Source organism: Stegodyphus dumicola, chromosome 8 (genome assembly GCF_044657685.1).
Source record: "Stegodyphus dumicola isolate Sdum_Otavi_A_Nest chromosome 8, ASM4465768v1".
NCBI classification, from domain to species: Eukaryota; Metazoa; Arthropoda; class Arachnida; order Araneae; family Eresidae; genus Stegodyphus; species Stegodyphus dumicola.
Genome location: NC_140775.1, coordinates 52,570,313 through 52,586,108, shown reverse-complemented (window position 1 = coordinate 52,586,108; position 15,796 = coordinate 52,570,313). Strand labels below are relative to the sequence as shown.

The 15,796-nt window shown below is 31.8% G+C and overlaps 1 protein-coding gene across 4 annotated transcripts in view; it reads right to left on the bottom strand.

Moving 5' to 3' along the window:
- anne (polyamine-transporting ATPase anne boleyn) overlaps positions 1-15,796 on the bottom strand; it is a 220,760-nt gene that overhangs the window by 15,234 nt on the left and 189,730 nt on the right. For all 4 annotated transcript variants that reach the window (XM_085821861.1, XM_085821859.1, XM_085821860.1 and 1 more), the window contains 3 exons: positions 13,052-13,094; positions 9,747-9,856; positions 9,548-9,644 (listed from right to left, as the gene is read on the bottom strand). In XM_085821861.1, the coding sequence (XP_085677987.1) occupies positions 9,548-9,644; positions 9,747-9,856; positions 13,052-13,094 (250 nt within the window). The remainder of the gene's footprint in view (positions 1-9,547; positions 9,645-9,746; positions 9,857-13,051; positions 13,095-15,796) is intronic.

Sequence of the window (15,796 nt, the reverse complement as noted above, 5' to 3'; positions counted from 1 at the left end):
TCATATCCAAGCTCATCACAAAAAATTCAGCACAGTAAATAAATCCTTAATTTTTTTAAAAAATTTAAATATTTTTAGTAGTAATCCTTCATTCCAATTTGCATCCATAAGATTTACAGAAATCAATTAGCAAACAGAAATAGTGTTATAGCTGATATCTCAACATGCCAGATATATAAAATTTCAAAAAATGTTAATGTTTAGCTGCTAATAAGGAAAACCAATACTAAATATCAGATTCTGAATAAAATTTTATGAAGTACCATTTACAGAAAACTTAAAAAAATAAAAAGTCCACAAATATGTATGCATTCAGGTTCTTAATTTGAATGCAGAAAAGAAATTGCTTTTAACTTAAGTTTATATGCTTCACTAATTTTCATAGAAACCCCTAAAAATATCTATTTTTTAATGAAAAGAAATAAAACAGCAATTAATTTGCAAATAAAATATATACATTGCATACATGGCAAGGCAACAATCTTGCTTTCTCAAACTATCTATAACTTCAAGAATTTTTATTAAATTTACAAATAGTGACACAAGTATGTAATCATTACATAATTTAAAGCTCCAGCCCAGCAGAATCGTGGGAGAGCAGTCTGGAGGACATTTCAAGGTAGATTCATTCAAGAATATTAATTTAAAAAATTAAAATTTAGTTTCAGAAGTATGAAATTTAAAATTTTAAAATATTTGCAGTAACTGCATTTTAATTTAGCAACTCAAGCTATCAGCAATATATTGGCAAAGATATGGATTAGACAGCTACTTTTTTCTAATAAATTATGCTCACTACTAAATGTAACAAAATGTATGATTTAACCTTCCCAAAGTTATAGAAAAATTATACATATTTATGAAGTTTTTGTGCAACTTAAAAGTGCACATGAAAGCTTCCTATATATGGGGAGTGTTTAAGATGCAGTAAAGTTCTAAAACATCTTTCCAGGCTGATGTACAAGGGCAGAACTTAAGCTTTAACAAATCCAAATGCACAAGATCAAATATTACAAGTTCATGCCAAAACAGTTGTCTACTGTCAAAGATACAATCTTCAGATGATTTTATGGCCAACATCATACACGCGATAACATAAAAATAAAAAGAAATATATGAATACTTTTAATGAGCTGGAAAAATGGTATGCACTATGTATTTTAAAGAAATGTAATTCACAATGCAGTAAAATTTTCAACATATACTTTTCATAGCAGCTTGCAATGCATATGTATACATCCAAAATTATCATTGTTAAAAGTTGCACAAGGATTTTATAAACATTTGTATACAACACAAGCTAAAAAGTATGCCTTTAAATATTTATGGCTTTATACAATAAAATATTCAATGTGTTGTACACACAGCTCTAAGCTTTATAGTATAATATTAAATCTAATTAACACAGAACAAAACTATTGTGGTGAATATTAATAGTTTCATTTCATACTCAATTCGAAACACTCCCTTTAAGTAAAACAAATTATTATCTATTTTTAAATAATGGTTTTATATAGATCTACAAATATGTACAAAATTTCATGTATAAACTTTGAGAAGCTGAGAAAATCAGTATGAAATACATTCACAAAGTAAAAAAAAAACCAGACACACCACTTGAAGGAGACTTGACACAAAGACATGGCAACAGTAAAAAACAGAAAACACTGTAAAGTGCTTAATTATGTAAAACTTAACAATGAAACAAATGCAAGACACAAATCCTTATTTCACAAGAGATGTTTAAAGTTCTGAGCATTTGCAGTGATGTATGCATGATACCAACATCACATGATTGTTGAGCATTTCCAAGGATACTTGTATTTCACAGATGCTGTGGCGACAGGTATTATGTCAGAAGGAACAGACATTTTACCCTCTACAGAAAGAAATCAATGCTAAATAAACTGATGAATGTGGGGAGGGGGCAGTGCAAAGACCCAATTCATCTATTCCCAATGGTTAGGGTCCAAACACTCCTGTACATTAATGGTATACAAATGGTATATAAAATTTTGAATTCATTTTGTAAATGCAGCCAAACCTCCAATAGACTTTGATTTTGAAACTCAATTTTTAGTTCGCTGGGAGATGTCAAGTCTGCCATGGAATTATTAATTGCCAAAAAGAGTACCATTTTCAGATAGGGATAATTCTAAATATGGTAAAATCTCTTCTGTAATCACTTAACGGTTTAAAGAGATTTAAAAATAATGTTGTGCACATTTATTCTGGAGTAATTCTTTGAATTTTATATTTAAATGTTAATCAGCTGGAGGCATAACCAGTGATGCACAATCATGGAAACATTTAGGCAAAGCCTCCTTCCATGACCAATATGTCCAACTGGGATGCTAACATGTACGATTTGACTAAATAATCACCCACAGTGAGCTTACGTGTATGCAGTGTGAGGATTAAAGGTGCCCATCATTCATCTGTGAACAGAACATATGCTGGGAAATTCGGCTGCTCACATTTATTGCAGTAACCATAGCACAAATGTAAAATGATCTACCATTTGCTTCAAATGGATGTACTGCAGATGAAATTGATATTTGGGCATAGCATCACAATTCACCATATGCGGCATGAGACTGCTAGGCATTATGCCAACCACCGTCTTCCTAAATTATTTTCTCTTTCCTTTTTCTATATTATGCTGCACAGTGCCTTCAATAAATTCTAAAAGTATTGCTATTCCTAATTTCCTGCTCAATCCTTCTCTAAATTCCAAACATTTTGTTGCTTGACACAGTTGCACTAGCTCTGATACTGTTTGTATTACTGCAGCAAACACCTGTGTTTGCACCATGATTATTGGCCACAGCATGCAACACATTCTCTTCCATGAAAGGGAGTTTAGATCAGTCGTGGCTACCTGGTATCCTATATCCTAATCTTGAAGTATCTATATTCAACCACATTCTGATGCAAATGCATAAACATTCTATACTGTAGTGCAGGTTTGGTTGGCTCCATTCCCAATACATTTTTACAATGACTCACCCATTATCATCAGCGAGACCATACATGAAGTGTGTATGTCCACCAACTCTGCATCCACAAAAGACACACATTCTCCATATAATGTTGTAAGTTTTACTTGGACCATTAGCTGCAGACTTGATCCACTGGCATACAGCACCACTTATTCAGTTGAAGTCCTACTTTCCTACATGGGCATGGTTCATATCAATATTTCTTTAACTTCCCTCAAAAGTCTGCTTACATGTATATTTCAGAAACCATCCTGTTGCTAACTACTGATCAACAAGAAACTATAAAAATTAAAGTATAGCTGCACAGTCACCAGCGATGAAATACAATTCATACCCGATAACTATTAACTGTCTAAGGTTTTTGAAGATGGGATAGCCAATATACAGATCATGCCTTTAATGTATATCATTTCATTCCCACATAAAGTTAGAGAATAACTTCATGGGGAAACTACTTCAAATTATAGCTATCATTTCTGGCAGATCTTTACATTACTTCACGCATGATCTTTAGTACATTGATGACATTCAGAAATCTTTTGTGTTAGCCTTACAGATCACAAAATAATGTGCTCAACAATCATGTTCAGGAGGCTAGTGGGATGCTGCCTAGATTCATAACAGAATTTGGATATGTAAAAGAGCCAGACCAACAGACTTGCCATCTCAAGATACTACCTATAAATAATAAACATTTTTGTCATGTTTAATAAAAGCTTGTAACGAAGATAGAGACAGCCTAGCAATATACTGATTTCTTACAATTTGACACCCTTTCTTATTCATATACCTAGCATTTATCTATTTTCGTGTTTCACATTCACTGACAAAGAAGCCTCTTAAGTTTAATTGCTTTCTTCTCAGTTTTCATCTTTTTATGCAGTACTGTGTCAAAATCTTAAGAAAATACAAAATAAATAAATTTTTAAAGAATTAAAAATTCTTTCTTTTCCTTAGAATTGATGAAAAGTCGAATTGACATTTTCTAATTTTTCCTTAACTTCTATCCTGCTTGGATGATTCTATCTTAGTATACTTTTTTATCCCTGACAAAGCATATATGAGTATAAAGACTTTACTGAACTCAGCTGGTATCCAATGACGAGCCAAAATATTATGACCATTCTCATATTTTTCAACGAACTCATCTTGATGATGTGGAGGGCACGTGATTAAGTGGAAATGGTATTTAACTGCAGCTTTACAGAAAGTAAGGAATCATTTTTGTCCTTACTGTAGCATGGGTGTTGAAAAGGCCGCTAATCTTAGGAGAATTCGATAAAGGGCAGATTGTAACGGCCTGAAGACTTGGAACGAATATCTCCAAAATTGTGTGGTAGGATTTACCTGATCTGCCCTCGTTAGTATTTATGCACAGTGGATAAATTATGGTGAAACCAGCAGTAGATGCCAAGGTGTTGGATGTTCATGCATCATCAAAGAAAAAGGACGTCGGAGATTGCCCCTCTTGGTATAGCAAAATTGACACCAGATAGTGGCTCAGCTGACAGTCCAATAGCAGTGCAGGTCCAAGTGCAAGAGTTTCGGAACATACAGTTCAGGAGAAATTGTTGGATATGGGACTGCACAGCATACATCCCACTCCTGTTAAGGAACATCGAGACTGGACCATGGATAAGTGGAAAACAATTGCTTAGTCTGATGAATCCTGATTCTTTATTCATCACGTCAATAGTCGTGTCAGGATACGGCGTTTTCCAGGCGAACAGCTGCACCCCTCATACAGCAGGTCATACATAGGCTGGTGATTACAGCATTATGCTTTGGGAGACATTCTCATGGGCGGCTCTGGGCCCTTAGTTTCAGTAGAACAGACCATGAATAGTGACATGAACGTAATTATGGATCAGATGCATGCCTGCATGGCATCTACCTTCCCAACTGAAAAGGAATCTTCTAGCAGGACAACACCCAGCTTGAATTGTGATGGAGTGGTTCGGGGAGTATAAGGATGAATTTCAATTAATGTCCTGGCCACCTAACTCACCAGATCTTAACTTAATAGAGAACATTTAGAATGTCATAATAATGTGCTCAACAATCATGTTCAGGAGGCTAGTGGGATGCTGCCTAGATTCATAACAGAATTTGGGTATGTAAAAGAGCCAGACCAACAGACTTGCCATCTCAAGATACTACCTATAAATAATAAACATTTTTGTCATGTTTAATAACAGCTTGTAACGAAGATAGAGACAGCCTAGCAATAAGGCAGCTCAGAGCTCAAACACCACCATGTCGGAATATCTCGACCAGTTTAGCAGGACAAGGTAGCACAATGCGCTATTGAGTAGGTAGTCATAATGTTCTGGCTTTTCAGTGTACTTTGAAATTAAAGCGATTAAACAAGTTTGAATGTTTTTGCAAATTATAAAATTTCTAACTCTTAATAGTAATTCAACAATTTTATACTACAGAATAGTGGATGTGAAGCTGAAGAATTAAGACTGAATTGAGCACAAATCGGAAGAAGAGTATGTGAGTATAAAATTATACAAAACAGCAACCTTATTTTGATGTAAATTATTAATATCACTATACTAACATTAATTCCAATCCAGTCCTTCCTAACACTTTTAGAATTCTAATACATGAGCTTTTTACATTTCATTACTATTATCTCAACAGATGGCACTACCGCCCATTGCTTTGAAATAAATACAGTCACCACTCTTACCATTTTGCAGGTTTCCTTTCTTTTTTTAAAGCTTCTGAAGAAGACACATACCTGATCACTTTCGAAATCGATAAGACTTTTATTCAAAATGTAAAATAAAATTAGTAATTTTAAATGACTTGAACATTTTCAAATATTTACGTATGAAAGCCATAAAAATGTTCTATTTTTAATTCAAAATCATCTTATCTAATGTAGATATTTCAGTGAACTAATTAGTGACCAATTATAAACAATTCTTTTGTGAGATGCGTTGAAAAAGAAATCGAACTTTTGAAATAGTGTGCTAATTGGCAGAGGGAATGCACTGCAGCAGAAAGTTTAAACAACAAATTGCCATTTGTCAGATTACTAGCAAAATAACAGTGAAACAGCTTGAAGAAATGTGAAATTTTGTTGCAAACTTGGAAAAACTTTCACAGAGAAATTTCAATTGATTAGCCAAACATATGAGAAGAAATGAGTTGCATACAGTACTATGAGTGGTTTAAGCATTTCAAATACAGCAGAATGTTGGTATGAGACAATTTCAAGCCTTGATAACTTTCCTCATCAACAGATGATGGTTGACCCCGCCAAGAGATTTTGTGCCATGATTCATGGGGAAATTTTTGTTTATTTTTTTAAGAAATTGCTGACTAAAGGGCATCATAGGATTATGGCATCAAATTTTGAATGACAAACTTGAGATGCATTGTGTCAGTGTAAAATTCGTGCTGCATTTCCTGACTGACGATCAGAAATTGACCCATTTTGAAATCAGTCAGGAACTGCTTGCTTCAGCCAATGATACTGAAAAGGTTTTAAAGAACACCATAATAGGTGATGAGACATGGGTTTATGGATATGATATAGAAATGAAGATGCAGTCATCGCAGTGGGTGGGCAAAGAGTCTCCTCATTCAAAGAAAGCACGCAGTAGTCAATCAATGTTCAAAGTTATGTTGGTTTAGATTAAACTAACATGCTGAACAATGATTATTGGAGTAGTCAAAAAAACAAGAATCAGCATTATATTTGTAAATTTTGCAGGACTAGTTTTGATGGTTTAACTACAGAACAATCTTCCTCAACTGCCAAACTGCAAATCCACTTTGATGTTGGTTGTGTTTTTTTGAGTTCAAAGGCACTGTCCAACAGGAATTTTTATCATGTGGTCAGATGGTAAACAAGGAAATATACCAGGAGGGATGTTGTGTGCAGGAGAAAGCCTGAATTGCAGAAAAATTGGATTTTGATTTTGCATTATGACAATACACCAGCTCACACATCACTCTTTTTTCCTAGCTATCTTGCAAAACATCACCCTTCGGCTGTGCTCTACCCACCATCTTCTCTACACGTAGTCCCATCAGACTTTTGAAAGAACGTCATTTCCAAACCGTAGAGGTGATTCAGGACAATGCGACAAGAGACCTGCATGCCATCCCCAAAAGTATATTCAAGGAGGCTTTCCAAAAAAAGGTAGAAATTACAGGAACAGTGTATTGCTAGTTATACAATAAAAGCAATAAAGATGTTACAGCAAGAGTTCAGTTTCTTTTTGAACACACCTCATATTTTTTTATAATACTAATTATAAAATTAAAAATTATTACAAACAGCATTTGTCATTTATAAATGCACTGCAAGCATTTATGCTAAAAAACTTAAATTACCACAGACATGTATAGATATATGATGGTAATGAAGGTATAAAAAGTGCAAAAACTTTCTTCTTTTATCTATCTCTCCATTTTTTTAAAATCTTCAGTTCATATTTCACCTAGCCAAATATGTTGGCTTTTAATTGTTAAAAAAAAAAAAAAAGAGAGAGAGAGAGAGGAGGAGCTTATAAAGGGAGCATGTGAAGTGTAAAAAAGACATTAACCAAAAAGAGGGAGATTCAAACAGGATTTTTTAAAGTTATAAAAAACAACCAAGATCAAAACCCTACTACCGCTTTTTTAACAGACAAATCTTAAGCATTGTAATTTATGCAACTAAATTACAATATATCCAAAATTATCAGTTACATTTGCAGAAAGAAATTCTCAAAATACACAACTTTCTCCTAATTCTGTGATCACTTTAAAAAAAAAAATTGTGCTAATCCTACACATAAAATGCATAGCACACTTCTACATAATTTTGGAATGGAGATATTTCGATATAATGCCATCCCCCCCCCCCGCCCAAGAAAAAAATATTGCTAGTAGAACACAGAGTAATTTTTATTGTATAAATCAGATAAATTAAAAAAGACATTTTGTTTGCATAACAGTAAACAAATAAACAGCAAAGAATACTTACACAAAATCATACACACCTGTTAGTCCATTTCACATACAAAACAAAGTCTTAAAACCAAAAATTCTCTTATAAAATTCAGTCCCATTTCACTTCTGAAAGCTTATGCCTAGGAAATTTGGCGGGATGGAATTGCAGGATTTGGCCAGTCAAATGACTGTTTCTAGCCCACGGCACGAAGAGCCACCTGCACCGCCATCCACGGGTGTGGACCGTAACATCATTATTGATTTCTTCTATGCCAAAACAGTACTATTTATTTTAATTCATAAAAGTACACCAATCCATATGGCAATAGCAAAACCATAATTTAAGGTGTATGTATAGGCATGCCCAAAGTTAGGTATTACATTTAACATGCTAATTGCACAGATTTGCTAATTGCACAGATTTTTTTTTTAGTAAGAGGATATAAATTTAAAACGCTTGGCTAATGTGCATGAGGTATTTTTTTTAATATGAATAAAAATACAATAAAAATAACTGCTAATCATGATTTAATAAAAGTATTTTCTTCATTATAAGCTAACATTTAGGATAATTCAATAATAGTTACAACTATAGATTATAATACTTCTAAGTTCATGCACTGAATTTTACATTTAAAAATGGAAAACATTAAAAATGACTAAAAACTTAGCTTTTTAAATGAGAAAAACTACTAAAATTATTAATAAATTTCAAGGGACAATGCCGCATCTGAAAAAACTTGCAAATATGTTAGAGAAATGGACTAAAAATCATCTTGAGATTAACATATACATATGTATCATAGTTACAAAATCCTCCAAGACATAGTACTTGAATATGTTACACATTATAAAGATTAAATTTCAGACTGTATGGTATTCAGACTTTTAAAAAAGGCAAAATTTCAGAAGGTGAATTATCAACACAAATTGAAACCTAAGCATAAATTTTCATAACAATAGCAAGAATTATGAAAAATAGACGAAAATACAAAAGAAAGAGACACATGGAAAATACATACATAATTTTAAGCTATATATACCTTATTTGCCAATTTATAGTACAATAAAATTTATATAACTATGTATTATTTCTTGAGAAAAGACAAGACTTGTTTTCTAAAATATATTAAATAACAATGTTAAATTTTCAAATAGAAATTTGTTCTCCTATATTACATATCAGAATTAGGTTATCAGATAAATTCAGTAGCTAATCTAAACACAATACAATCATCATGTAAATTGCTATAATATAATAAAAGATGAGCTGACTGTTTCAGATATCACAAGCAATTGAATAAAAAGAATGATTTTAAAAATGAGCTATTATTAGTAAAGAAAAAGTAAAGATATAAATTTGAAAGCCATTTCAAACATTTTAAAATATTTTGTATAGTTTGTGGGGAAAATACTGTAGTTACTAATAAAAAAATTAAATTTGAGAATAATATTAACATAAAATTAAGCATATAATTATACACAAATCAAGGGAAAAAATCAAACACCAAAATTAATTATGCCACCTGAGTGATTTACATATATTTAAAAAAAAAGCAATACTTTCATGTATAAAAAAATGAACTTACAGTATATAATATAAGAACAGAGATGAATTGTGTTAAACTGTACAATGCAATAAATTTAAATGTAGAAAATGATGTCACTAGTGCACAGCGTCCTTCCCTACAATAATAAAACATACATTAATAAAAATATATTTGATACATTAATAAAAATATATTTGATACATTAATTAACCAAAAATGTCTGAATAACTAAATATACCTGATTACAATTGGAACACATCTGATATTTGGAATGTGGGAAGTGAATGGAGCAGCAACGGATGCTTCTGCTTCAGAAAGTGAAATCCCAACATCAGCAGCTTTTAAGGCCTGAAAGAAATCAGTAAAGAAAGATAAGTCTATAATACAAATCAAGTTCATAAAAAAGTCATTATACTTTTTCTAGAATGGTAAATTAGCCGGATGTGTACTGATACATTCAGATGATATTTGATATAAAAAACATGTTGCTTTCTCTACCTGAACATGTCATTAAAAACTGCATCTCTCATAAACTCAGAATCTTAAACAGTTTCAAATTTTTTTTAAATTAATATGATATAGAGCACATTTATTTAGCAAGCACTTTCACACAGAATGCAACCACAAGGGCCCCCAAAAAGTATGGCAACTGTATACAGTGGCTTTCAAACATAATTCCTACCTGCTACTGAACTCAGAATATCTTTAATAATTTTGATATGAATGAAGATATTGCAATGAAATGTGAAACAGTACTTATCTAATGTCCGATTCGCTTTTCAAATTGTTGCCACCAAATATTATTGCCCTGTATTATATTTAAAGAGGTTAGATAATGGAGAATCTGCATAAATATATACATGTTTCTTGCATTGTGATAAAATAATGGTACCTAGACCCATCCAATTTTGAATAATGTACGTTTCCACCTGAATATGGGCATGGAAGCCCAAATTTGGAAATTGTTTTATTACCTATTTAATATTTTGTAAAACTTTAACGACTTTTTGATTAACAAACTCGACGTTTTAAAAGCGAGCAAGGGGGGGGGCTCTTTTACGTGGAACTGTGCATCGGAAATTCTAAAGATATGCTCATTTTAAAATTATTCTGTAATATTGCTGTTGAACTGAATTTTATGGTTTAAGTGGAAAGAACATGATATTTAATAAATAAAGGTAACACACAAAATGTAAAAAAAAAACATAATTTGGGCATAATTTAAAATATGAAACCTTTCAGTTTATATACATATATATAAGGCGAAATGAGTAGACATCAGTTAAGTCCAGCAAACATTCAGCATACACACCACATTTCGGCACTTCCTGCTAATGTGATTGCTACTGCTGTCACTGTCTGAATTTCTTCATTCATATTTGCTTTCAAGACATCTTTGGTTTGTGGTTTATTGCATAAAGACCTTTCAAATATTCTCTTTAAAATTATTAGGTAGCTTCAGATAAGGTGAGTGCATAAGCGAAAATCCACTAAAATAACACAATCGAAAATGGACTTAATTTGGCATTGCTGACTAGGGTACACGACATGCTATTAGAGCCTACAGGAAAAAAGGTCAAAAGAGAGTTATATATTGTCCGATTGATGTATAAAGTTGTCGAAGATCAGCAAATACCACTGTTGTAATAGTTGTATTGAAAGTTCGTGCAATTATGCACCACTGGAAAGGTCCATATCAAACAATAGTCTTTTTGGAAAGAAACGGCTTTTCATCAATTAGGTTGGGAATTTTCATTCGATCAAATACAGAAATTGTTAGAATAAGCAAGTTTGTCCTAATAGGTGAAATAATGTCTTATCTAATACAAAACCACTTGAAGTATGCCACTCTTTTCTCTTAATCAGACTCTTTTAATTAAAAAAAAAAAACTACGGAAAAAATGCATAAATTACACATAAAGCTTTCCCCCCCCCATCATGATGAAAAGTGCTATTGAAAAACCCTGATTCTAACTGAGGTCAGGAAAGTAATTTCAGAAATTAGTCAGCTTTACAGATTTTTGATTGTTTCTTCTGATCATTTTGGATGACATTTTTGCATAAGTACTGAATAAAATTCTCTATTGATATATTTTTCAATTATTATGCGTGCAAACACTCACAAAGAACAAAACTGGATGGAAACATTCAGCTAAATGATAAGCAAAATGAAACCAGCAAAAGCTGATCAGACAGGAGAAAGACTGGCTAAAGATCCTGGCTGGATGGTGAACTTCAACTTTGTATCAAAGCAATTAAGTGCCATATTACAGATACATTTGATTTTGCACACAATAAACATACACTTGTGCAAATTTCATTATAGTATCTTCATTAATATTTAAATTATTAATGAAATGCAGGGTTCACTAATGAGTGGAACATTCTCTGTAACTCAAATTAATATTGAATAAGAAAACTCTAGTTTAAACACCACACTTTATTTTTACAAAAGGTGCCTAGATTACTAATAAATCACTATCAAAACTACTTTCAAATGACCAACAGTTCTAATCATGATCATTCATAATTTGCTTATAACAGGAGGAGCATACAGCAAACCATATTATTTTATTCTTCATATAAATGTTGACAGTTCATAGTTCCTTATAATTCTCTCGTCATGAGACGTTTGATTTACTGAGAAGTGAGGCAGTTGCTATATCTTTCTTTAGAGGAAGACACATTTTATCTTGCATTCAAATATGTGAAAAATTGCATATGAACAAAAAGCATACGTCCTCACAAAAGGCATACTGGTTTTATAACAGCATAGCAATTTATTTATCACTGAGAAAGACATTAGCATTTATGAAAACACAACTATTGACTACAACAGTTTCATGAAAGAAGTGCATTTTCTGCAACCAAAGAAGCTAATAAGTGGCCCCGGAAGAAATTTCAAATTGTGGACATAAACAAAAACCCATTCGTCCCAAGGAGGGGGGGGGGGAGGTGAAACAAAATCAGCAGCATTTTAAAACAACACTGGATTTGATAGGTTATGGCAAGAAAATTATGAATTCTTTCTCATTCTTCCAAACACACAGGCAACCATACTCATGACAAAAATAGTCGATTTCATAGAAGAAGGATTGACGATTTATTAGGACTGTTGCCCAGCATATATAAAACAGGGGAACTGGAAAAAGCACATTAGTGGCATTTTAGCATGAACAAATTATAACATTCTACAGAAACATATTTCACTCCATTATAATTTATTAACACATAACACTAGTATACTCAAGTGTTGTATTTATTTATTTAACTTTACATGTTTACTAATGCCATTATAAATAAATTTCTAACTCACCTTCAAAGAAAATATTAATACAGCTATAAAAAATGTATTAAACTTCAGAAAATAAAATATGATATCTCATCACCATTAATAAACCTTAATGAAAATGCAAACTATGTTTTAAACAGATTATTTTGAATTTATAATTTTTTTTTTTTTTTTTTTTTTTTTTGTACAGTTAATGAAATTCTAAAGCCAGTTATTTAAAATGTTAAACTTTCCAAGATTATAAAACTTACCCCACAATCGTTTGCACCATCTCCACACATTCCAACTACGTAACTGAAACAAAGAAAAATTAAAGCAGCTAATTATTATAATACTTATTATACAGTGTTAATTCAAACATAACAAGCAACAATGTGCATAAAATAAAGAAATAGTCATTTGATCAGAATTATAGCACAAAATATATTATACCTTGCATGGTACAGTAACAGTAGTGTAGTCAGACACTTTAGTGTACAGAACTCACACACCTTAAAATGCTAATTCATGCTAAGCACTTTCTAATGCTATATAAAGATATTTTAACCATATACAATTCATGCAGCTGTTTAATTTTTTAGCAAATAATATAAATTGTTTCATATGTCATTTCAAAGAGTTTGGAGATTTTTAAAATGCATTTAATCTTTATCATATCTGCAAAAAAGTATAGACGAGAAAAACATCACCAGCCTTACAGAAATATACGAGCTTTAAATGTGCATAATAAATAATTACATATCAGTTTGTTTTGAAAAATTCCCTTAATTTTAACCATGTAACAAAAGTGAACCCAGCAGAACTTAAAATCTTTTGAATTATTAAGTAACTGAATTGCCTAAAATAACATAGATTTTTTTCATGTTTATAAAAGATATTATGTAAGATATCCCCATATTTACCAGTCTGAGCTGGCAATCCTGAGGGAATGCATGTGCCTATGTGTGACTTATCTACATACTCACACAGAGTTAGGAGTCAGGCAATTAGTATACATAGCTGTCATCATTAAAAAATGGAAAACCAGGTGCTCAAACAGTTTTCACCCTTTTGGCGATATTCATTTCAAAAAGACTCTAAACTGTTGTAAATTCAGTTTATAATATATGATTTAGGTTCCTGAACTATTCATAACATGATTTTGATATAAAACACATTATTTAAATACTCCAAATTTTAAATTCTTTGGTTAATTTCACTTCGGATGTTTATACTGAGGAAACCTTGAGTACGGGAGAAAAGCTTTTATTTATCCAAGTACTTTTCAATATGATGAAAAAACTAATAATTAATGCACAAAGTATTGTGTGGATAAACTTAATAAAGTGCTACATATTCATCCAAGCAAAATTATATCAAATATTAACTGACAAAATGCTGCTTGAATCTTTTTACAAATGTCTACAGTAGATTAAGGCAATTCAAATCAAATAAAATTTAGTAAGAAAAATTATGCTGAAAATCACAAGGGATGAGGGAATGGAATTTATGCAATTTAAACTTCAATAATTCAATTAGTTTCTGGGAAATTAATTAAAATGAGAGATTCTTTGATCTGTCAGGAGAGATAATAGTTATGATATACCATAGACTGCTGCCCACTGCAGTTTAAGACTGTGGCAGTAGAAACTCTCATCAGAACATGCTGTGGCAGTGATGGTATTGCAGACGAAGAACAGGTGAAAGGAAGGAACACCTGTGCATTCCCTCCATAAAAATTAGTCATTACTGGGCTCTGTTAAGTGTTAAACTCCATCTCAATTTTGACGTAGAACACCCAGAAGGGGGCATTCGAAGGGTTTCCTACCCCTCTTCTCTTATCATCAATCGCTTGAGAGGACTTTTGGCTGTCTGTTTATTTTAAATGCCCCTCACCACATAGATACTATACTATTACAAACATTTATACCTTTTCTGGGATTCCAATCTAGGCACACTGGTACAGCTATCAGCATCACTCACCACTATACTGGCTGAATAGCACCGAGGAGAAACAGTGACAATTAGCAGAATTCTGGGCAAGACAGATGAAGGACACAATTTGGTTCCAAAAGGATAATGTAATGGTAAGCAGAAGTATGGCTGTATGCCATATGACATGTTGAAACAATTTATAAAAGCTTTCCTGCATCATCTTGAATAGTGTTATTTTCAAGGTTCACTGATGTCTGTTGTCCACATTATACACTACAATAAATGCCTGCATGTATACCATTATTTCAGAATCAATTCAAATTACTATATGCACATAACATCTTTCTGTTGCTATTTAAAAATTGACAGATACAATATACATTACCCTACACTTTAAAATAACAAATCTTTTATAATATATTAAAATGTATCATCAATATTTTTATACGTTACTGAATTTAATGAAGTTTCTGAGCTTTCCAAAACATTAAGGGTCACTAATTAAAAACTGCTTACATTTACTTGTGCTTTTAAAGCAATCGCTAAAGAAATCAAAATCAATAATTTTAGAAGCCATTTTAGTAACACAAAATCAATGTTGTGAATCAATAATCAAACTGCTGAAATCATAAAAACACACTGAAAGCACACAAACATTTCTGAGTGTTTGAACTGAAGAATGCTTTCAGTAGCAATCTATTTTGGACTCATGATTTAAAAAACCTTTTTTTAATAATGATCAAGGTGGTAATGAAGAGACTAAAAATAATTTACTCTTATTAACCGAGGGGGTGGGCATTCTTTTTTAAAACTTTCTCCAAATAAATACAAGATCATTAACAGCAGAGTTAAAAATCTCAATTTCAATATAATAAATATAAAATTCTGATCATATTAATGATATCTATAAAACTTTTTGCATTGTTTTACAGAAATAGTCTATACTTCAAACATACAGGATAAGCAATCAGACAGCCTATCAAATTTTAATCAAGAAAATAAACACATTTTTCATGATATAGAAAGAAATGCATGATTATTGACCTTCAAAAGTTATAACTAATTAGTAGTGCTCTTATTTG